General features: G+C 40.2%; 3 protein-coding genes across 3 annotated transcripts in view; 1 reads left to right on the forward strand and 2 right to left on the reverse strand.

Moving 5' to 3' along the window:
- The first annotated feature begins 3,485 nt into the window (after positions 1 to 3,485).
- The window catches only part of LOC124127974 (calmodulin-4-like), a 31,794-nt gene continuing 9,093 nt past the window's right edge, over positions 3,486 to 26,186 (forward strand). The window contains exon 1 of the mRNA XM_048387638.1: positions 3,486 to 3,680. Within this exon, the coding sequence (XP_048243595.1) occupies positions 3,618 to 3,680 (63 nt within the window). The 5' untranslated portion in view covers positions 3,486 to 3,617. The remainder of the gene's footprint in view (positions 3,681 to 26,186) is intronic.
- LOC124110484 (toll-like receptor 4) lies at positions 11,662 to 14,314 on the reverse strand. Its single transcript, XM_048387637.1, has one exon. The coding sequence runs from the start codon at positions 14,207 to 14,209 to the stop codon at positions 13,307 to 13,309; it is 903 nt and encodes a 300-aa protein (XP_048243594.1). The 5' UTR covers positions 14,210 to 14,314; the 3' UTR covers positions 11,662 to 13,306.
- On the reverse strand, positions 22,907 to 25,135 carry LOC124127973 (toll-like receptor 4). Its single transcript, XM_046491382.2, has one exon. The coding sequence runs from the start codon at positions 25,098 to 25,100 to the stop codon at positions 22,950 to 22,952; it is 2,151 nt and encodes a 716-aa protein (XP_046347338.2). The 5' UTR covers positions 25,101 to 25,135; the 3' UTR covers positions 22,907 to 22,949.

Here is a 26,186-nt window from a genome sequence, read left to right on the forward strand (position 1 = left end):
GTCCGTTTTAACAATGATGAGCATGTGTCAAAGTTTATCTGTAATTATTTTAGATATTGTTTGTAATCTTGTCATACCTGTGTCATGTAATATACTACTGTACTTGTGTAACCCATTAAAAAAATGAAATAAAAAAATTAGAGTAGTCATTCGAGTTTGTATTGTCACAGTTGAATTATTGTGCTCAGAGTGAGATCATGGAACGTAAGTGTCTCTTACCAATACAAACACCTACCAACATATCTGTGATTGGTGGATCTTCCTCAGGGAAAACAGTTTGGGTGAAAAGGTTGTTAGAGCAAGCTAATCTGATGTTTGACAAACCTCCCAACCTTATTGTGTACTGCTATGCCGTATGGCAAGACATCTACAGTGACATGCAGCAAAACATTTCTAACATTCTTTTTATGGATTCCCTTCCAACTGAGAATGATTTGAAAATGTGGTCTGAGCAATCTGAAAAGAACATGGTGTTGGTCATGGATGACTTGATGATGAATATATGTAAAAGTCCACTGATGTTAAATCTCTATCTATACTACATTGTCTCATCATTGGGGAATCAGTGTTATAAATATTCAACAGTCTGCTTATCCTAAGGGGGATTGTAACCGAACTATTTCCTTGAATACACACTACTTCATTTTGCTATCTAACCTACGTTCTGCACATGAATATAAAATCTTGGCATCTCAAATATTTCCAGGACAAGTCAAATATTTTACTGAATCATTTCGTGATGCAGTGGAGGGAAAGAAATTTCAATATTTAATGATTGACGTATCACCCTATTCCGATCCTCAGTATGGGCGTCTGCGCAGTGGTGTCTTTCCAGATGAAGTATGTATTGTGTACCAACCCAAATAAAAGCTACTGCTGAAAGTTATACCCACCAGTTGCCCGTATTACCAATGAACAGATCAGTTGCTGAATGAGGTCATCATGGATGTTTGCGGACGATTTAAAGATATTGCTAACGATTGTTCAGTGATTTCAACCAATGCTGAAGTGTATGGGGATAGATTTTGTGAGAGATTAAAGTCCTTCGCCAGTTGGCCCGTGCAAATGAAACAGTCTCTGAAGACTATGGCAAAAGCAGGATTCATTTACACGGGTCAATCAGATAAAGTCTACTGTTTCATGTGTCGATTGCGTGTAAATAAATGGATGCCAGAAGATGAACCACTAACTGAACATTTCAGGTTATCACCTCAGTGTAGTTACATAAACATGATAGCTTCTAATACCAAATGAGAGACATCGGCTATGGTGTATGAGGAATATTAGGGTCTAAGCATACATATATAAAAGTCACAATAACCTAGTTAGATCATTTCACATCGTGATCTCTTCACATCAATATGGGTGATTTACTGGAAAAATATCTGTCTTTTCTTCAGACACTACTGCAGGCTAATGTGAAGCAGGGAAAAGCTTTACTTCAATATGTGTCATGTGAACAAATGCATGCTATTAATACCATGATGTTAAACATTTTGAAAGGGAATATTCCGCTCTCACTGATGGATAAAACTCGCTTGCACCGTCATAGGTTTCACATTAGAACAGTGGCTGCCAAAGAAGGTTTTCCCAATCGGATTAAAAAGGAGGTGTTGATAAGACATCCTTCGATCTTGCCTATTTGCATTGCTGCACTGTTAGATTACCTACATCATGAGCAGACCTATGGTTCTCCTGAACAGGAACACATACCAACGCCTGATAGACAACCAGGAAAAGGAGAAAACAGCGACTCAGGAACAACACAACAACAACAACAGATAATGACAGTGACTCCGGATCGGGAGACGAGTCCTCTGAGACTGAATGAGACCCCTGAAGAAATCACCCATGATGAAGCACAGATTAAAGCAAATGCGAACTTGAATCTGGATCTACTTCTTAAGGATGTGTCATTAACTAAAAAGATTGGCAAACTCACCAAACTATGGTACTTTATCAGGGATCAGATCAGAAACGCTCACTTCAGACTGAATGATCAGTTAGAAATTGTGTTAGATAATGAGAATGTGTGGATCGGAACTAACGTTATTGACCTCATTCGTTTTACTGTGATGCATCGTGGGGCTGTTCCTACAGGCTACCGCGACTTTCTCAAACTTTTAAAAATGCTCCATGTACCAAAGCGGCTTTTGTATAAGCCAGATGCAAAGAAACAGAACGACAAAATAAAGAAGGCAAAATCATCTTTATATCTAAAACGACAAGCACAACATGGTGTGCCCGGTGCTAACACTACTGCAAAATTAAGAAAAGTAGAGTCTTTCTAACTGTACATGCACATTCATTCATTCATGACATGTATTCTATGTAACTTTCTGATTGTAAAGCAATAAAATAATGCTAACACATGCGTCTTTAATTATTACTATCTTCCATGTTCATGAGGACTCTGAGCTGCATCTCAAGTCTTTCTTTTCTGTCATCACAGAAGAAATGCCTATGCATATAATCAGAGTCACTGTAACGCACAGTGTGCTGGTCCTGAAACTCTAGCCCAAGGCTTACCCTCTGTTGCTTGGGTTTTTCCAAGATGGTATGAAGGGGCAGCTCATTCACTGCACAATCAAAGTATTGAGTAATACACTCGTCACAAACTGTACATTTTGGAGCTCTATAGAAATATAAGTTCAAACTTAAGTGCAAACAGCTGCACACAATGAACATGAGTGGTGTGGCTGCTATTCAAAACAGTTTCAGATTGCTTCAAGACAGATGTATCAAGCGGGTGTATAATAGGGTAGTACTAAGAACTGCTGAATCACCTTGACCGAGTACACAAGCTATACAATATTTTTGAGAAAATGTTTACCATGGGATGGTACTGAAAACGTGACACTTTAAAAGCACATGTGTTCCATTATGAAAGACTACATAAAAGGGATACACTTAATGAAAGAGCCGTATAGAGAGGTGGTGAGGTGAGGTGAAATTGGGTTTAACGTCGCGTCCAAGATTATTGCACTTATATAGCGACGTGCATGCACGTGTGTGTGTGTGTGTGTGTGTGTGTGTGTGTGGCTGCTTGTACTAGTCCGGACTGATGCCGATTTATAGTGCTAGCTCACTGAGATACCATGCCCCAGTTTAACATGAATACCCCACTCAGACACAGTATACTGACTCAGAGCCGACCAGATTTACACTTTATTACACCGAACAAGCACGTCACACACTTCAATTTCGCTATGCATCTCACTGTGTTTTCTAAAATAAAAGCATATTTTTAATCAGAATGTGTGTATGTTTTATGTTTCAATTCGCAGTTATTCGCTCTCTTGGTCTATCAATGTGATATGAGCCACTAGTGTGATACGAGTTACCTCCCTTGGATCACGAGGGCAGGCCGCTCGCTTCACCCGTCTTTCGGTGTATGTATTCATGCCAACCAGCGTTCATTGTTTCCTCACTGTCAATAGTGTATTACCTCCCTTACACCGGTAAGCCTTTCGTTTACAGGCATCTGGTGTAGCCGAACGGTTTGACCGTTGTTTTTCCAGCTAAGTTTACTACATGATGATATATAAGAAGAAATTAAATCCAGCCATGTACAATTGATGGAATAAATATGATTAAACCAAATATGAACTGAGCGAATGGTTAATTCAAACGGAATATATGGAGGAATGATTAATGAAACAGTGTTGTACAGTCATAAGGTAAGTTCACTTATTTTCATTATTACTATTACATCAATTAGTTATATGTCATAAAGCAGAAAACATACGAATTACACATCTGCAGATGGGTATAATGTATACTTTCTACTCAAGTTCTAATATAATGGCGAAAACAAGTAACAGCGATATTATCTAGTTGGTGATCGTCTAAAAGCAACATTTAACCCTTAATGTTACGTTAGCACACTGAAACAGATAAAAAGTTAAAGAGTGATAGAAATGTTAATAGATAAAGGTTGATAGATAAAGGTTAATGAATACCGCTATGAACAATAACATAATATTTTAACACTTAGTGAAACGTGAATGCAGTAGAGAAAAATGTTTATAAATGAATTGACATCGTTTAAAGGGTTAACAGGTTTAGCGGCTAAAACCCACACACGAATAGATTCACTCTTGCGTGTAAAGAGTGGGTGAGAGAGAGCTACCCCTAGTGTATTGATACTAATGTGCGGTGACATAGTTACATGTTTGAACAGAGCGAATATATACAGAGCCAGCCTTACTGCTAGTCTCCTTTAGCAAAATTTGCTTCTATTGTGTGACTTGACTGGCCTCTGTGGTATGCTCCACAAGAATGCTTTTGTTTGTTTCTTTACTCTACGCTCCATAGGAATGCTTTTGTTTGTTTCTTTACTCTACGCTCCACAGAAATGCTTTTGTTAGAAATTCCACGCTCCACAGGAATGCTTTTGATGGAAATTCCATGCTCCACAGGAATTTGTTGAAATTCTATGCTCCACAGGAATGCTTTTGTTGGTACTCCACGCTCCACAGGAATGCTTTTGTCCGGAAGGTACTACTTTCTATCTACTATTAACCACAAGGTGTAAGGGACAGATGGTGAAATGATCAATGTGTTCACTTCATTTAAATTGATGAGTGCATATCTAAAAGGTCAGGTCGGTACTTTGTTTTCATTTATAAAAAAATCAGAGACTTCTTCGTGACTTACACTTCATTACACCGAACAAGCACGTCACACACTTCAATTTCGCTATGCATTCTGTATTAGTCATATTAACTGCAGACACACTACACAATCGAACTATATGCATGTGCTATGTACAGATACAGTTATGTCAACAGCTATAACGGTATAAGGTATAAAGGTCCATTGGTCATGGAAGGTCTATGAGCACTGTTACGTGTCTATTCCCAAATTGAAACGATAGGCTAATCCAGAAATCTGAATCTAAAACATCTTAGTGTGAAACCAACAAACAACTAACAAGTGGTATTCAATCAACGAATGAATTATACTATTAACTTAGTTAACAAATCAATATAAATTACAGCACAGCAATTACAATGGCAGAAAACAAAAGAGTGGTTGTACAATATTCAATGGCAATAACTAATACGATGGCAGTGGTCAGAATCAAATAGAAAATTACAGTGGTGATGGAAAAAGTCAGTGATACTAATATATATTCACCCAGCGGCCACGGTGGTCAAGTTTCCAAGATGGGCTAGGCAGGGAATCGGGGATAATGAGCGATCCTCACATGAAAGCTGATGCGAGACGAGATGAAATGCGTGCGAGACGAAATATGTGAGAGATCCAAAAGTGTGAGAGATGTGTAAAGACGCTACTGTCCCCTTATGAACTGTCCAAATCGCTTCCTAAACACCACAGAATATTTCATACCAGGTCACGGTAAACCGGAAGTTTACACACAAAACTAGTATCTAAATATAGTAGCTTCCTGACGACTGCTTAGATGAAATAGTACTACATTCCTGAGGACTAATCACTTCCGAAATACATTGTAATTAGCGGCTACCGAATCTCTACAGAAACGAGGTAAAACCACTGTTAAACAACAAAATAAACTGCAATATAACAGCGTGATGAACCAAACTACATAAGATTTGTAAGATGTAAATGATGCAAGCACCGTTTCGTGTCCCGAGATACTCAGGTAACCGCGACACTGCTGTCAGTGTAAAAGCCGCTTTTAAAACAATTTTTTGGCAGTGTTAATGAATGAACAAGACTAAATGAGCAGATTCCCCGAACAGAACATTTTGGATAAAGCCTCAGGAGTCTGACTGCCGAACGCAGTCACCCACCCAACCACACTCTACTAACGTTACACCATGTTCCACAGGAGTCGGGCTGCCGAACGCCGTCACCCACTCAACTACACTCTACTAACGTTACACCATGTTTCTCGGGTGTCAGGCTGCCGAACGCAGTCACCCATCCAACTACACTCTACTAACGTTACACCATGTTCCTCAGGTGTCAGGCTGCCGAACGCAGTCACCAATCCAACTACACTCTACTAACGATACACCATGTCCCTCAGGTGTCAGGCTGCCGAACGCCGTCACCCACCCAACTACACTCCACTAACGTTACACCATGTTTCTCGGGTGTCAGGCTGCCGAACGCAGTCACCCATCCAACTACACTCTACTAACGTCAATCCATGTTCCTCAGGTGTCAGGCTGCCGAACGCTGTCACCCATCCAACTGCACTCTACTAACGTTACACCATGTTCCTCAGGTGTCAGGCTGCCGAACGCCGTCACCCATCCAACTACACTCTACTAACGTTACACCATGTTTCTCGGGTGTCAGACTGCCGAACGCAGTCACCCATCCAACTACACTCTACTAACGTTACACCATGTTTTTCGGGTGTCAGGCTGGCGAACGCAGTCACCCATCCAACTACACTCTACTAACGTTACACCATGTTTCTCGGGTGTCAGGCTGCCGAACGCAGTCACCCATCCAACTACACTCTACTAACGTTACACCATGTTCCTCAGGTGTCGGGCTGCCGAACGCAGTCACCAATCCAACTACACTCTACTAACGATACACCATGTCCCTCATGTGTCAGGCTGCCGAACGCGGTCACCCACCCAACTACACTCCACTAACGTTACACCCTGTTACTCGGGTGTCAGGCTGCCGAACGCAGTCACCCATCCAACTACACTCTACTAACGTCAATCCATGTTCCTCAGGTGTCAGGCTGCCGAACGCTGTCACCCATCCAACTGCACTCTACTAACGTTACACCATGTTCCTCAGGTGTCAGGCTGCCGAACGCCGTCACCCATCCAACTACACTCTACTAACGTTACACCATGTTTCTCGGGTGTCAGACTGCCGAACGCAGTCACCCATCCAACTACACTCTACTAACGTTACACCATGTTTTTCGGGTGTCAGGCTGGCGAACGCAGTCACCCATCCAACTACACTCTACTAACGTTACACCATGTTTCTCGGGTGTCAGGCTGCCGAACGCAGTCACCCATCCAACTACACTCTACTAACGTTACACCATGTTCCTCAGGTGTCGGGCTGCCGAACGCAGTCACCAATCCAACTACACTCTACTAACGATACACCATGTCCCTCATGTGTCAGGCTGCCGAACGCCGTCACCCACCCAACTACACTCCACTAACGTTACACAATGTTTCTCGGGTGTCAGGCTGCCGAACGCAGTCACCCATCCAACTACACTCTACTAACGTCAATCCATGTTCCTCAGGTGTCAGGCTGCCGAACGCCGTCACCCATCCAACTGCACTCTACTAACGTTACACCATGTTCCTCAGGTGTCAGGCTGCCGAACGCCGTCACCCATCCAACTACACTCTACTAACGTTACACCATGTTTCTCGGGTGTCAGGCTGCCGAACGCAGTCACCCATCCAACTACACTCTACTAACGTTACACCATGTTCCTCAGGTGTCAGGCTGCCGAACGCCGTCACCCATCCAACTACACTCTACTAACGTTACACCATGTTTTTCGGGTGTCAGGCTGGCGAACGCAGTCACCCATCCAACTACACTCTACTAACGTTACACCATGTTTCTCGGGTGTCAGGCTGCCGAACGCAGTCACCCATCCAACTACACTCTACTAACGTTACACCATGTTCCTCAGGAGTCGGGCTGCCGAACGCAGTCACCCACCCAACTACACTCTACTAACGATACACCATGTTCCTCAGGAGTCGGGCTGCCGAACGCCGTCACCCACCCAACTTCACTCTACTAACGTTACACCGTGTTCCTCAGGAGTCAGGCTGCCGAACGCGGTCACTCACCCAACTACACTCTACTAACGATACACCATGTCCCTCAGGTGTCGGGCTGCCGAACGCAGTCACCCATCCAATTACACTCTACTAACGATACACCATGTCCCTCAGGTGTCAGGCTGCCGAACGCCGTCACCCATCTAAATACACTGCGCAACTAACGTTGCTTACTTTCACCTGGTTTGTACCTATGTGCTGTACACAAGACCACGTTCCACCATAATATGTTGTATGTTCGTCGCGGTTAACCACAATAATTATGACAGTGATATTATCCTAGTGTTTGAATCCGCCACTGACACAATATCCAATCAATATTTGTATGTTTGCACTTCGTAGGTACAGTGATACATTTAACTTAAATTTTCTTGGCGATCAGGGTGATTTCTCCACAAAAAGACCTGGTAAGGACGAGATTAATGTATGCAGATAAATCAAGGAAACTAAAAGATTTGGATTGATGTTGTCTGTGAAACAGTCTAGGTATTCCATCGCCAGTTCATTTTCAAATGGGATACGTATGCTACAACAAATAACTCCCAGGTCACATAAAAGGCAATGAATTGACATGTATTTGTATTAACAATAAGAGCATTGTTACACGTCAGAATAAGGCTGCGGGATCAGCGTTGAGGATAAGCTGACACAGACGTGTCCAGAACTGGGTGTGTTCCTCAACGTCCAGAATGTATTCCTCTGAACCACATTGAGGAGAAGATGAGGAACTGGGGCTCCCGCTGCAAAGGACATATCCCTGTACAGAAGAAGGACCCGGTCCGTGATAGCGTTGTTCACAGACATCAGTCTGACAGTAGACAGAACAGTAAAGTGTATCCATTCGTCTCTCAGGAAGTTCTCTGTAAGCACGATAACAATCTTCCAGCTTCTCGGCAAAGTATCAATGGTCACTTCAGCCTGGGAACACCCTACAGGGTCATGTAAGTCGGGCAGGTACAGTTTTATACCAGAGGAGACTTTTTGGAGCTGCTTGAAGAGATAATGACATGGCCATTGATACACAGCACTTTCATAGCATATGTAGGTATCATAATCGAAATCCTCCCTTTGTGGTCGGCGTCCTGGATTAAAACTAAGCATGTGTAATACGTGGGGTTTCTATTTTGGGGAAATATTTCTTGAAGAGAAATCGAACCCGGGTCTTTGGCGTGACGAGCGAACGCTTCAACCACTAGGCTACCCAATCGCCCCGCCCCTTGTTAAGAAGTTATCGTATGACACATGATATCACGTACCAGTAGATTTGGCCTAATAACGTGCAGATAAATGAAAACAAACCTGCTTCGGTGCTTGTTGTTTTAGAATTCAATTATATCAAATTTTGACAAGATATATCATTGTTTCTACAATAACAACCACGTCAAAAGCATGCAACATTGTAAGAAGTTGTCTTTTTGTTAAACTCCATTCAAATATCAACGTATATCTTAAATTTGCTTCATACACACCAAACGTTGAAGGCCGTATTTTCGGTTTGCTGTTTGTAATTTTTTTAATTCTAAGCATTTTGTTTCTTCCTTTTTGTTGAATAAAGTCACGTAATACCAAATCGTCTTCCTGCTTGAACACGCCATTCTCAATAACCCACTAGTTTGTATACCCCCGGGAATACAAGTGTTAGTTAGACGGTGAAGTAGTGGCTCATGTAAAATTAATGACATGAATCTGTTTAAAACACATGGAAGGAATCCCACTCTGTCTGAAGCTTTGTGAGAACCTGTTCGGTGTCTACCATTAAAGCAATGTCCAGAGCAGACACCCAGAAGACCATGTCTCTATACAAATGATGTCAGGCGACATACGGTTGCCGTCTGTGCTATGTAAGCTGAGCTCTTATTGGCCGCTGAAACCAGGTCTTTGTTTGATGACTTTGGCAACAGAGGAGTTACAGCATCAGTTCGCGGGTAATCGAGGAATGTAGCGCATACAACCTCCTAAAGTATTGGCAGGATAGAATTTCCCTTGTGTACTCAATATATGAGTGAATACACCAATTAGAGCTTACACTCACCAATCATTTTAATTTACAGGAAGAATACCAGGAGATCGAAAAAGGGGGAAGCGTTTCTAAATTGGTTCCACTGTTTGTGTGCGACGCAAGCTTATCGCTTTTAACCAACAGGCGGTGGCTGAAAAATGGTTCAAATCTGTACCATGTCCGGTTACGAGTGAGCAAGAGTAGCGTCCTTGTATCACTTTCAACATCACTATGCAAGCTATCTATTTGTCGTGGAGATAATAAGTATAGCAACCTTCTCTGCTGATGCTACTTGTTGCGAGAGCTATTTTACCATCACAAACAAACTAAATATAGATATAAACAACAGATCATGTCCGCATTCAAAAGTAACCTCTGCCAAAAGCAGATTCGATTAAGACGCATTTTGTTTACTTTCAGTAGCTCTAATTGAGGATAAACCAGCACTTTCTGTAGCCAACGTTGTGAGTGACGTTTAATTATTAAGAACTTGACATCCATATATTCTCTTCCTTAACTATGATCTACATGAAATCTCCTTATCATCCCATTTTGGATACCATAAGTACACTCAGAACACTAGAGATGAATCAGTGCATTCTCATCTCCCTGATGAGTATACAACCTAAGTTGACTGAGGAGCTTGAAAGTTAACAGTTATATTAAGGTTAACATTACCATCTCATTCTACCGGAGACCCATTAACTGCTGGATGAAAAAGGCATGTGAATCAAGACACACTTGCCTAAGCCTGCACAATGTACTTCAGGAGTCAAGCTGCCGAACGCAATCACCCATCCAACTACTCTCCGCCACCAACGTTGCTTAACTTCAGTTGGTTTGTGACCTGTACGCTGTCCACAAGACCATGTGCCACCTTAATGCATTGTATGTTCGTCGCGGTTATCAATTCTTATTTCGACCGTGACGTTGCTCTATTGTTTGAAGCCGTCACTGACACAATATCCAAGCAGAATTTGCTTGTTTTGCACTTCGTAGGTACAGTGATGCATTTTATAAGAATTTCCTTTGCGACCACAGTGATCTCTCTGTTAAGAAAAACGGTAAGGTCAGGATTAAATTTTACAGAACGGTTAAGAGTGAGTGAGTGAGTGAGTATGGTTTTACGCCGCTTTTAGCAATATTCCAGCAATATCACGGCGGGGGACACCAGAAATGGGCTTCAAGAAAGGTTAAGAAAACTGAACGATGTTGATTGTAAAACGTTTATTAAAGTGTCACATGTACAACATGTACAATATAAAATTGACGCATAGCACAAAAGGTGTATGGAGTGCGTCCAGCCAGACAAAGACACTATATACAACATAAACAAAATATATACATACATATAATGTGAGAGGTTGAAAATCTAGCTACGAATTCAGAAGACTCACAGGACACAATAAAGAACGAGAGAGCAAATTAAATAATCATGGTGACAACTGTCGTCTCTTAAACATTTTCAAAGGCGTTGCGGCAAGCAACTTTGGTAAAACGTTTGAATTCATTAAATGAATAAATTTCTCTTCTTCGCATATCACATTAAACTTCAGGTGTTTTTTTTCATCTGCGCAATATAAATCATACCGGAAATGATCATAAAACTGCTTTGTAGTAAAAAGTGACATTTATCTCCCACCAAATCACAATCGCAATATTTACATAACCTTTTCGATAGAAGGTTTGGAACATCGACCTGTCTCAACAAACAAAGTGAGTGAGTGAGTGAGTTGGGTTTAACGCCGCTTTTAACAGTATTCCAGTTATATCACGGCGTGTCAGCTTAATGTGGGAGGAAAGCCCGAAGTGATGCAGGTCTCAGACGTTTTCCACTTTGGTGAAATCCTCGAGCACGGGTATGGTGCTGACAAACCTAGAAAAACATAATTTGGGCGAACCCGGATTCGAACCCTCAATCATAGGTTTCTGGCGTGCCCAAGGGACGCAACTCTGCACAGCGAATCGCGGCGCCTTTGACGACTTGGCCACCCGTGCCCCCCTCAACAAACAAAGGTAAAATTCACCATCTAAACTTGGCTAAAAGACGGCGGTGGTCTCTATACATAATATTTTTAACATAGAATTCAACAACAGGTGTAAACTTAAATTTTCTGCAAGTACTTAACTTATTTCCATTTACATTACACTTAACATTCCAAAACGAAGTGTGAAAATTAACTACGTCATCCTGAAATAAAACGTTTTTAATATACCAAAAAACAGCATTTAACACCCAATCTGATGTCGAGTAAGAAGTGGTAAAACATCCAAACAATCGGTGAATAATATCAGGCAGAAGCTCTTGCTCCATAGATATAAGTCTGAAACATTCTGTTTTCTGAGTAACAGTAACTGAGCACCAGCCCATATCCCCTCTACTTGCAAGAACAGGTGCATGTTTACTTAAACCAAGATACATTCAGGCAGCCTTATTTTGCACAACGTCAGCTTCTTCAAAACTATGAAAGACCTATATAATGGCACCATAAAACAAAACTGGTTGTACCAGCGATTTATACAACTTCGTAAAAACATAATGTGACATTCCAACACCATAAATATACTTAGTGTACAGAGCAGATAACGCTCTACTAGCACACTAACAAAGCTCTTTCAAAAGCTTGTGCATGTCTAAATATTCTTTTAAACACAATCCTAAATGACGACGAGCGCTGTCATAAGAAATGTGAGTATTGTAACAAGAAGACATACAACAAGATCTAAAAATAGATTTTTTTCCCCGAAAACAGACAATTTCGATTTTTCTCATTAATACTAATACACCATTTTAAACACCAAGTACTTACAATATCTAACATATGTTGCAGATATTTTTTATTTTGAGCTAACAACGCATTATCATCAGCGTATAACAAAAATGGGTAACATTTCATTATCCAATGGTACACCCCATTTGAGAGTCGTTATCAACTTGGCAACATCATTTATATAGAGAGAAAATAGAGTTGGTGACAATTTGCAACCTTGCTCAGTACCCATGGAAACGTTAAAATAGTCTGTTATGTAGTCAATCACGCGTACTGCAACCTCACATCTTGATGTAGGGCTTCATTCACTCCTCAGGTATTGTGCAATGTTCAGTATAATAACCCTATGTTTACGAGAGTCTTTCAGCGTAGATTTAGCCTTCATAACTTCAGCTTTTGCTTCCAAAGAATCCATAGTTGCTCTGACCAAATGTCTAGGCCTCTTCCTTTCATTTTAACATTGTTTGCGTAGTTCCAGATCGTCAGGCAGAAGCTCCAACACCTTGTTTTTTGTCACTCGCGAATCCTTTTCCTCGTGCGTGTGAACATTCAGGTTCTTTATGACTACAGAATTGTCAACAGCATTATACATTTGTTTTCCTTTTATAACCCTCAGTATATTTGTTGGAAATCTTGTACCTTTTTTTCATATGCTTCGAACTTTCAGTCAATTTCCTCATGAACAGAACTAATCTCACTTTTGACATTCTCGTAAAGATATAAAATATATTGTATTAAACATGAAATGTTCAACTTTAGAATAAGGCTGCGGGATCAGCGTTGTGGATACGCTGACACAGATGTGTCCAGAACTGGGGGTGTTCCTCCACGTCCAGAATGAGTTCCTCTGAAACCACGTTGAGGAGAAGACGAGGAACTCGAGCTCTCGCTGCCAAGGACATATCCCTGTACAGAAGCAGGACCCGGTCCGCGATTGCGTTGTTCACGGACATCAGTCTGACAGTAGACAGAACAGTAAAGTGTATCCATTCGTCTCTCAGGAAGTTCTCTGTCAGCACGATAACAATCTTCCAGCTTCTCGACAAAGCATCAATGGTCACTTCAGCCTGGGAACACCCTGCAGGGTCATGTAAGTCGGGCAGGTACAGTCTTATACCAGGGGAGACTTTGGGGAGCTCCTTGAAGAGACAGTGACATGGCCATTGATACTCAGCATTTTCATAGCATATGTAGGCATCATAATCAAAATCCTCCCTTTGTGGTCGGCGTCTTGGGTTATAACCAAGCATATCCAATACATGGTGTTCTATTTTGGGGAAATATTTCTTGAAAAGAAATGCTACAAGTAAAGACAACAGTGCAATCAAGTTCCCAACTATGGCCACCGCCAACCAGAACTGACCAACACATGTTCTCCAATGAAATGTCCTGCTTGCATAAAAGGTAGCTGTATCAGACAACGTTCCATCACCAAGGATGCAGCTGTAGTTACCATGGTGATCTAAAGTGACATCAGTTTCCAGTAACCATTGTATAAAGTGGAGAGTTCCACAGCTGCAGCTGAAGATGTTGCCTGTTAGGTAGAGGTAGAACGAACCGTTATTCACAACAAAGTCATCGAGCATTGTCTGTTGCTGTTTACTGATGACTGACAGGGAATTCGATGTCATATCCAAATGTTTGAGCCTAGCCATCATCAGGATTTCTTCTGGTACGTCATCCAGTCGATTTCGTGCAAGAGAAAGGTTTTCCAATTTGTTAAAGTTTCTCAATGTATTTTGTTGATAAGCTGTAGATTATTGCCTGACAAATCGAGTCTTGTTAGTTTTGGCATGACATGGAAAAAAGGTTCAGATGGGGACACAAACATGTCTTCATCTGACGTCACATCGTGAACAAGCAATATTTGGAGATTCGTCACCATGTTGGTGTTGTTGAATACATTCTGACTGATCTTCATATGGGATATGTCCAAGAGTTTCAGGTTTTTACAGCATTCTAAATATGACGGAATGTCTAAAAGATCATTTCTAGAGAAATCTAACACAGATAGATGATCGCTTTGTGTCAGTGTTAAACTGATATACAAATAGTTAGAACTGAAACATCTGCTGAGGTTTAAATAACTTAGATTAGGAGGTATGGGAAAATACACACCTCCTCGTTTTGTGGTATTATATTTGTTACTGTGAGAAAAGCTCAATTTTGTACCCCGAGACAAATCCAGATATTTCAGATTTACCATCATGTACATATTTTTTGCAGCAGGGGGCAATTTCCCATTCAACAAGTTTTGAGACAAGTCTAGATATTCGATACATCTGAAGAAAGTCGAATTGGTTATGGCATTATCATTAACTTGTGTAATCTTATTATGAGACATGTCTAGCTTTTTCACACATATATCTGCAAGATAACCGAACATCTCCTCTGTTAGAGTCACACTGCTTTCTCCTGTGGTAACAACTCGAGACAGTATTATTTCCTCCATATGTCTTCCAGCCAAACACTGAAGAGCTCTTGTTATGGAGACGAACTTGGTCGTGCTTCCATGCGGGAGGCCAATTAGCAAATTGGTTAGGTTCTTAAAAGGTCAAAATGCTCCTGCTTCTATATTTCTAACAACACCGTTGAAATTTAATATTTTAAGTGGAATATCACGCAAAGCTTGAAAGGTTGTGTTTCCAATAACAGGTATACCTATGGTATTGATATTCAGAAGTGTGAGGGTGTCTTTCAACTGTTCTAGTTGAGGCCATTTTCCGTCTTTAGGCCAGGAGTTAATACGAAGCTCTTCTAGACTTTTTAGACCTTGGACGATATCAGTAGGGAATTGTCCTTCGTTATTTATACTTCCTAACAGAACCAATTGCCTCAGACTAACCAAATACTGGAACAGTCCATCTGGGTATGTTGTCGTGTCCAATGAAAGCGTGTCACAAGACATTTCCAAGACTTCCAGTTTACCAAGACCTTTGAAAGCATTTCTCTGCAGTATCTTTAGCGGATTGGCACTCAGATAAAGGAATCTGAGGTTACTTAAAGTGCTAAAACTGTTGTTATATATTCGGGTGAGAAGATTATCTTGTAAATCCAAACCTACAATGTCCTTTGGAAGATCTGATGGCATTTGAGTGAGATTCTGTCTTTGACAGTCGGTGACGTTACCCTGGTAGGCTGCACTATAACTGGTGTGACAGCCACTGACAGAGATGCATGTTGCATCCGTCATCAGCAGGAGAAACATAAACATTTCCACGTGCATTATTTCTGAAACACAATGACAGCACATCAAGAGGAAGAAAGTTAACTGTATAGACACATTTATTATGGATTAATGATTAATTTGACTTAAGATCACGTTAAAACTTGCATGTTAAGGGAGTGAGCGAGTTGGGTTTAAGGCCGCTTTGAACAGTCTTACAGCTATATAATGGCGTGTCAGCTTGATGTGGTGATTGGAACCCATGATCATTGTTTTTGTAGGTGTTTTTGTTTGTTTGTTGCTTAGCACCGCACTCAGAAATAGTCCAGCTATAGTCCAGCTATATGATGTCGGTCTGTAAATAATCGAGTCGGGACCAGACAACCCTGTGATTGTTTTGGGGTGTCACAAAGGGACTCAACTCAATTGCGATGCCTCAGACGACTGCATGTTACATGTTGCACGTTGCATGTTAAGAAGTTACATGATCACATAAAATACCAATCAAAACAAATAACATTGAACTGAGCTTGTGAAAAACTTGCAGATAAACGAAAACAAATTTTGTCAGTGATTGTTTTCTAAAATTTAATGATTTAAAATTCTGACAAGAAATACCATTATTACAAAATTGTTAAAATTTAAAAAAAATCACACAAACATTACACGTTGTTAGGATTCGCCTACTGATTTTAACGTATTTCCAATATCAACGAATATATCTAAAATTTACTTCGTGCTAAACAAACTTAGTTTTTATTTGATATTCACATTCTTTTAATTCTATATGTTTCGGTATCCTTTTTGTTTAATAAAGTCAAACGTTATAAAATTGCCTTCCTTCTGGAACCGCTTCACCATCAATACACCACTGGTTTGTATGACCTGTTAAAATCCGGTGTGTCTTTATATAATTCAAGGGAATTCAAAACATAAACGCTTGAGAAGATATTCTACAAATGCTGTCAAGCGAGAAACATTTCTCTTTTGCTATGTAAGTTGAGCGCCCATCGTTCGCACCTGAAACCAGGTCACATAACAACTTGACGGGTGCTCGATTAATGTTGCCCATACAAAACTCTTAAGAGTTGTAAGAATAGATCTTCTCAAGGCATGCTGGTCAACTCATGTGTTTTCCCCGCAATACACCAAAATATACTAGCGTGACCTTCAATATACTTGAGAAAATACACCAATTCAAACCTAGGATCACCAATCATTCTAAATTGACAGGAGTTCGTAAAATATTAGAGCATGTCCAGTATTTCTGTCTATCTCCGTCACTCAGTGTATCTGTCTTCCTGACTCTGTGTCTCTCTGTACCTACATGTGGCTGTCTCTCACTTCAAATATTTCGTACGATCTCTTATGTTGCTTTATAACATGTTACGTATATTACGTTACGAGCTGATGTTCATCACACTGATGTACTACGCAATTAGGGCACATATATTTGACACAGACACATGCATATACACTCACTGATACAGCGTACAGGTAACTGGCTATTTAGCTCTCTTTGTCTACCTATTAATGAATAATGAGTTTTGGTAAAAATCGTGACCTTTTACTTAATATCTATATCATCATTACCAAAACATGTTCAAATGATTTTTCATATAAATATCGTTTAGATGAGCAAACACTAACCTAATGTTTAGTAAATATATCATTTGTCTACTTACCAAACTTGTCCAGTATTTCAGACGGATAATTATCATGATAATAGGCATCACTAGGTGATCATGGTTCCAGGAATGCTGACTTGTTTGTCTGATTGGCTAATGATGTCGGCTAAAGAATATCACGCTGAAAATAACACCACAATGTTTGAGGTCATGCTTGGAGACAGGATAGACAGGATAGACACGAGTCTCGTCAACTGGCTCGGCTAATATACAATGAAATGTTTGAAAGGGTGTGTGAAGGAAATACGATCTGTACCTGTAGTAAGTAGATATTTTATCGTTTGTTGAATGTCGATATGACATGGACTTAGCTTATGTGTAACAATGACGGTGTATGTGTTGGTGGTCATGAATGTATGTACACGATATTTAAGGGTGGAGCCCGTGACAAATATAACACCCGACACTATAATTAAGACACCGGAGAAGATATTTGGAACAACAACTTTACCCAAGACCAGATAATCCAGTGATTAATATCATGAGCATCGATCCACGCAATTGGGATTGATGACATGCATCGACCAAGTCAGCAAGCCTGACCACCCGATCTCAGTAGTCGCGTCTTACGACAAGCATAGTCGCCTTTTACAGCGAGCATGGTTGCTGAAGACCTGTTCTTCCCCGGATCTTCACGGGTCAAGACGAAAATGAAGGGATATTTAAAGCGAAAGGGTATCCCCTGTCTCCCTTAATTAGACCAAGGCTTCCTGTGCTGGACGTGTGATTCGTACTCTCACTATCTCTACCTGAATGAACTACAAGATCTGGTCAGTGATTATAACCACATTATACGTTAGTCGAACCTTCGCCTCCTGATATTAATAAAAACAAAAGCGAGAAAAAGAAAAATGAAGTTGTATGGAAAAGACAGTAAATTGATCTTTTCGTGAAATCTAAAACTCTGAAGCCAAAAGCTAAGCAAAGAAGAAAGTAGACAAATCAGTTGAAACTATGTGGAGGATGGAGAATATTCTGGCATGGACACGCTTTGCCCTTTTGTGAATATCTAGTGACATCACTGATTTTCAGTGATTCATTCATGTAATGTTCACCTTTCTTTTGCCTTGATGCCAAATGGAATCTATTTAGGTGGGTAATATTGAGACTGGTTATTCTCTGGCGTGGTCATTTTAATTTGTGTAGTGATTGGAGATTTGAATGCAAGATATTTGGACTGATCCAGCCGTTGTAGAGGATTTATTCTTGAATATCTAAACGGTCTTGGTAACAGTTTATGTGGATTTTCATCAGACGATTTCACATTAAAGGAAACTGACAGACTGCGAATGAACCAGAACAAATAGATCCAGGAGAAGGCGGCTGTTTCAAATGCCATAGTCAACTACCGTAAGATTCAAACATTAGTTCCCTGAGAATGGTAATTGTAATATTAGGATTTCCCGACATTCCGCAGTAATAAAGTAGTATGCCTCGGCTTAATATTTCACATTCATGAAATGAATGCAATAACACGTGACCAAATCTAGCTAATCAGAATGCAGAAATTACTAGGAACACAACAAAAAATTAATATTAGCACATTACAACCTACAGATGACAATGCTTCTGGCTCTGATAATGTCATAGCGGAGTTTACTTTGTAAATGTTAAGCAGCCATGCTATATTGTGAACTTATTTTCAATATTCTGTTTTGAAAGATCCTATTTTCTTGGGAATTTGATGACTGGTTCTTGTTTCGATTTACAAACAGGTGGCCGCAAATGTTGTAAATAGTTATTGTGGAATAACTCTTCTTACAATGTTTAGTAAATTATTTACAGACATCGTCAAGAAGAGGTTTGTAGTCCAGGCAGATACCTTCGAAAATATGTGTGTCACAAGCTGGGTTTTGAAAGGGTATTCTACAAATGGCGACGGTATAATCCTAACCCTACTAAAATACAGAGATATTTATCAGTAAAGGGAAATAATGTAGTTGACTCTGTGAAAAGAATCAATATGTGATAACTTTATCAAAGACATTTTGGAAAATAAATTATTTTGTATGTGTGAAATAATGAGAGGCTAGGTTTTCGAAGTATATCAGAAATGTTTATAGGCAACATCGGTGTCCGCCAGTGATGTATACTATGTCCTTTCTATTTCCATTTTTCATGAATGAATTAGAATATCAAATTCATAGTAATTGCATAGATAGTAATTAATAACACCTCGAAGCTATTATATTGTTTTGCCTCTCCTTTCGGGTGGCATAGGATATGGTCTCGAGCACGATACCTTGTTTACAAAGGTAAATACATGCATGAGAACGTTATAGTGAAGAAGCGAAACCTACTGTCCATACAGAAAGAAACCAATGTAGTAGTCCTTGAAAGTGGTGCTAACTCATATAGAAAGAGAAATGGTAATCTATTTTGGAGCGTCAACTTTGGAAATTGTTGTATATACCTGGACATTTGGGACTTAGACAGTTTTGATGTTATTGAAAATAGGTACGCTTATTCACAAGTATAAAAGGGTTTGACTGTTAAACCTAGTACTCAAATTGCAGTGGTAGATGGCAAATGTGGAAGGTTGTCGATGTATGCATGAGGTTGTTTACACTACATACTGGGTCAACATATTAAATGTACAAGATATTCATATGTCATAAAACAAAGATTATGTGTGGTGAATTGCAACACATTGTACCAGGCCTTCGCCCTCATCAAAAACACGAAAACATATTGACTGTCAATGACGGCCGTCTGTAAATAATCGAGTCTGGAACAAACAATCCATTGATTGACATTATGAGCATCGATCTACGCTTTTGGAATACGATGACATGCATCACGTCAGCGAGCTTGACCACCCGATACTGTTCGTATGCTCTTAGGACACGCATGTGTTGCTGAAGATTTTAACCCGGATCTTCATGGGGTTCAATGACAATATTTACTCATAATGTCAGGTGAGATCTGACCTTCTTATGCCTGACCAATCAACTGAATACGTTTTGTGGTCCATAACAAATCTGTAGTCAGTTTGATTATAGTTACAGGATCGTTGGTCCCCATAATATGATCAGTTTGTGACGTCATGCCTATATTCTTATTTCCATTCCATTATTTGTCAGAGTTATTGTCTCAAAAGTAGCGCAGTCACATTGAAATTCGGATCGGTATTGTTTGAAGTTAAAATTAGAGAAATCAGTGGTTTGTTATCCAATGCACAGGTTCAATGCCAACGGTCTGATATTACGTTCATATTACATGTAAAACCCGTGACAGGACAGCATTACGACGCCAGCGAGGTTCAACCTCTCGTGAAACATCATCGACGTTCTTCTTGCAGAAGATGGACCACTTAATAGGGCACATGGGAGGAAGGTAAGCAGTATGAGCGGGAGATTTCAGCTGGAGGGGTTAGGACGCTCGGAAGCTTGATTCCAAGAAATTCCAGGTTCCGGTCGACAGAAAACACAGCTTCACAGTTTACAAAAATCATTTTGTTCACACATCGGCGTATGGGTACCCGGAAGGATGATATTGTCAACTGATTGATGTCTGCCATACAGCGTTGGTTGTAGACTTATGTGGAAGAGAAGAAATTTGCATCCTCACTGACCCACTGATGCGTGAACAGAAGTTATAACTCTTTGTGCTATATTAACCACAAGGTGTAAGAGACAGGTGGTGAAATGGTCAGTGTGTTCACTTCATTTAAATTGATGAGTTCATATCTGAAAGGTCAGGTCGGTACTTTGTTGTCATTTATAAAAAATCAGACTTCTTCATGATTTACACTTTATTACACCGAACACACACGTCAAACACTTCAATTCCGCTATGTATTCTGTATTAGTCATATCAACTGCAGACACACTACACAATCGAACTATATGCGTGTGCTATGTACATATACAGTTATGTCAACAGGTATAATGAGGTCTGCCTGGCACAGAGCGTGATGAATCAAACTTGATATCTTTTGTTGATTTAATGTACATAATGTTAGTATCGAATCGTATTTCGAAGTACTTTGCGACCCAAATTGTACCGTCAATGCGAAAAGTGCGAAAGTGTTAATGAATGAACGTGCCTAAACGAGCAGATCACTCGAACAGGACATTTTGGATACCAATCATAAGAACACTCCATGAAAGTGTGTCTGACTCAAAAGTGTGCAGCCTAAATATAAGGTATAAAGGTCTGTTGGTCATGGAAGGTCGATGGGCATTGTTACGTGTCGATTCCCAGATTGAAACGACACGTTAATCCAGAAAACTGAAGCTAAAAGACAACCAACCAACAAACAACAAGTGGTATACAATCAACCAATGAATTATAGAATTAACTTCGTTTACATATCTATACAAATTTCAGCACAGCAATTACAATGGCAGAAAACAAAAGAGTGGATGTCCAATGTTCAATGTCAATAACTAGCATGATAGAAAATTACAGTGGTGATGGAAAAAGTCAGTGATACTAATACATATTCACCCAACGGCCACGGTGGACAAGTTTCCAAGATGGGCTAGGCAGGGAATCGGGGATGATGAGCAATCCTGACATGAAAGCTGGTGCGAGACGAGATGAAATGCACGCGAGACGAAATGTGTGAGATCCAAAAGTGTGAGAGATGCGTAAACACGCTACTGTCCCCTTATGTACAGTCAAATTCGCTTCCTAAACAGCTAAACACCACAGAATATTTCATACCAGGTCACGGTAAACCGGAAGTTTACACACAACACTAGTATCTAAATCTAGTAGCTTCCTGACGACTGCTTAGATTAAATAGTACTACATTCCTGAGGACTAATCACTGCCGAAATACATTGCAATTAGCGGCTACCGAATCTCTACAGAAACGAGGTAAAACTACTGTTAAACAAAAATACACTGCAATATAACAGCGTGATGAAATTAACTACATAAGACTTGTAACATGTAAATTATGCAAGTACCGTTTCGTGTCCCGAGATACTCAGGTAACCGCGACACTGCCGTCAGTGTAAAAGCCGTCAAAATGTGTCTGACTCAAAAGTGTGCAGCCCAAGATGAATCTTGAATCCCCCATCCACTCTTCTAATGATACATCATGTCCCCCAACGCGGTCACCAATTCAACTTCTTCCTACTAACGGTGCTTACTTTCACCTGGTTTGTGATCTGTACGCTCTCCACAGGACCACTTGCCATCTTAATATATTGTATGTTCGTCGCGGTTAACCAATCTTATTATGACAGTGACGTTATCCTAAGGTTTGAAGCCGGCACTGACACAATATCCAAGCAGAATTTGTGTGTTTGCACTTCGTAGGTACTGTCATACACTTAACATGAATTTCCTTGACGATCACAGTGAATTCTCCACAAAAAGACCCTGTAACGACGGGATTAAATTATGCAGATAAATCAAGAAAACTGAAAGATGTTGATTGATGTTGTCTGCGAAACATTTTAAGTGTTCCATCGCCAGTTCATTTCCAAATGGGATACGTATGTTGCAACTCCAATGTCATATGAAAGACATTTTTTATAGTTGATATATGTCAGGTATTTGTGATTACCATCAGAGAAAGGTCACACTTCAGAATAAGGCTGCGGGATCAGCGTTGAGGATACGCTGACACAGATGTGTCCAGAACTGGGGGTGTTCCTCCACGTCCAGAATATGTTCCTCTGAAACCACGTTGAGGAGAAGATGAGGAACTCGAGCTCTCGCTGCCAAGGACATATCCCTGTACAGAAGCAGGACCCGGTCCGTGATTGCGTTGTTCACGGACATCAGTCTGACAGTAGACAGAACAGTAAAGTGTATCCATTCGTCTCTCAGGAAGTTCTCTGTAAGCACGATAACAATCTTCCAGCTTCTCGACAAAGCATCAATGGTCACTTCAGCCCGAGAACATCCTACAGGGTCATGTAAGTCGGGCAGGTACAGTCTTATACCAGGGGAGACTTTGGGGAGCTCCTTGAAGAGACAATGACATGGCCAATAATACTCAGCACTTTCATAGCATATGTAGGCATCATAATCAAAATCCTCCCTTTGTGGTCGGCGTCTTGGATTATAACCAAGCATATGTAATACATGGTGTTCTATTTTGGGGAAATATTTCTTGAAAAGAAAAGCTGCAAATAGAGACAACATCGCGATCAAGTTTCCAACTATGGCAGCCGCCAACCAGAACTGACCAACACATGTTCTCCACTGAAATGTCCTACTTGCATAAAAGGTAGCTGTATCAGACAACGTTCCATCACCAAGGATGCAGCTGTAGTTGCCATGGTGATCTAAAGTGACATCAGTTTCCAGTAACCATTGTATGAAGTGAAGAGTTCCACAGCTGCAGCTGAAGATATTGCCTGTTAGGTAGAGGTAGAACGATCCGTTATTCACAACAAAGTCATCGAGCATTGTCTGTTGCTGTTTACTGATGACTAACAGGGAATTCGATGTCATATCCAAATGTTTAAGCCTAGCCATCATAAGGATTTCTTCTGGTACGTCATCCAGTCGGTTTCGTGCAAGAGAAATGATTTCCAATTTGTTAAATTTTCTCAATGTATTTTTGTTGATAAGCTGCAGATTATTGCCTGATAAATCGAGTCTTTTAAGTTTGGGCATGACATTGAAAAAAGGTTCAGATGGGGACACAAACATGTCTTCATCTGACGTCACATCGTGAACAAGCAATGTTTGGAGATTCGTCACCATGTTGGTGTTGTTGAAAACATTCTGACTGATCTTCATATGGGATATGTCCAAGAGTTTCAGGTTTTTACAACATTCCAAATATGACGGAATGTCTAACTTATCATTTCTAGAGAAATCTAACACAGATAGATGATCGCTTTGTGTCAGTGTTAAACTAATATACACATGGTTAGCAATGGAAGATCTGCTGAGGTTTACATAACTTAGATTAGGAGGTATGGGAAAATATAACCCCCCTCGTTTTGTGGTATCATATTTGTGGCTGATAGAAAAGCTCAATTGGTTATTCTGAGACACATCGAGATATTTCAGATTTTCCATGATGTACGTGTCTCTTAATGTAGGCATCATCATCTCAATTATGTTTTTGGACAAGTCCAGATATTCGAGACATCTGAATAAGGTGGAACTGGTTATGGCATTTGTTTGAATCGAAATAATCTTATTGTTAGACAAGTCTAGCTTTTTCACACATATATCTGCAAGATAACCGAACATCTCCTCTGTTAGAGTCACACAACTTTCTCCTGTGGTAACAACTCGAGTCAGTATTATTTCCTCCATATTTCTTCCAGCTAAACACTGAAGGGCTCTTGTTATGGAGACGAACTTGGTCGTGCTTCCATGCGATTGAGAAAGAACCAGCTTGGTTAGGTTCTTAAAAGGGCAAAATACTCCTGGTTCTAGTTTTGTTAGAACACCATTAAGATTAAATATTTTAAGTGGGATATCCCGCAAAGCTTGAAAGGATGTGTTTCCAAGAACAGGTGTACCAATGGTTTGGATATTCAGAAGTGTGAGGGTGTCTTTCAACTGTTCTAGTTGAGGCCATTTTCCGTCTTTAGGCCAGGAGTTAATCTGAAGCTGTTCTAGGCTGTGTAGACCTTGTACAATGTCAGTAGGAAATTGTCCTTCGTTATTTATACTTCCTAACAGAACCAACTGCCTCAGACTAACCAAATACTGGAACAGTCCATCTGGGTATGTTGTCTTGTCCAATGAAAGCGTGTCACAATTCATTTCCAAGACTTCCAGTTTACCAAGACCCTTGAAGGCATCTCTCTGCAATTTCTTTAACGGATTGGCACTCAGATAAAGGAATCTCAGGTCACGTAAAGCGCTAAAACTGTTGTTGGATATTCGGGTGAGAAGATTATCTTGTAAATCCAAACCTACAATGTCCTTTGGAAGATCTGATGGCACTTGAGTGAGATTCTGTCTTTGACAGTCGGTGACGTTACCCTGGTAGGCTGCACTAAAACTGGTGTGACAGCCACTGACAGAGATGCATGTTGCATCCGTCATCAGCAGGAGAAACATCAACATTTCCACGTGCATTATTTCTGAAACACAATGACAGCACATCAAGAGGAAGAAAGTTAACTGTATGGACACATTTATTATGGATTAATGAATTAATTTGACTTTAGATCACGTTAAAACTTGCATGTTGCATCCGTCATCAGAAGGAGAAATATAAATATTTCGACGTGCATTGTTTCTGAAACACAATAACAGTTGACACAGCCACACAGAATATTTGTATAAATCCATGAATTCTGATTCTGGAATAATTCAAAAAACGTAGGAAGGCACCTCGCTGTTTGACATTTGTAAAAGTTTCGAAATAATACCAATCAAATCAAACAGTTTTGAGTAGAACTGACCAAAACATTTGCAGATAAATAATAAACAAAGCTGTTTCTGTCTATTTTCATGGTATAAAATGTAATATAAATACCTTTGTTTCCAGCATCTGCAAGTGCCGCGTCAAACATATAAGGGTGTTAGGATTTGTCAACTGTTTCAGACGACTTGCAACTTATACTTTGAAAAAACATCGTACTTACCAAACGTAAACTGCCACCTTTGCCGTATGATTTGTGTCAACATTCTGTTCCCCTTACTCATTTCCTTTCCTCCTTTCCCTTTATAGTGTCACGTGTTACTAAAGCATAATACTTCTTAAACTGCCTTATATAAACAGTCGCCTGTTTTCCTTATAATAAACAGTGTATGAGTGGATTGGCTCAACCAGGATCAACCAACATGATGACATCTTTTGATTCAATGTAAGACGAATCAAGGTCTGAAAGAAGCCTTGAA

This window comes from Haliotis rufescens, unplaced genomic scaffold (assembly GCF_023055435.1).
Source record: "Haliotis rufescens isolate VD_foot unplaced genomic scaffold, xgHalRufe1.0.p SCAF_7, whole genome shotgun sequence".
Lineage (NCBI taxonomy): Eukaryota > Metazoa > Mollusca > Gastropoda > Lepetellida > Haliotidae > Haliotis > Haliotis rufescens.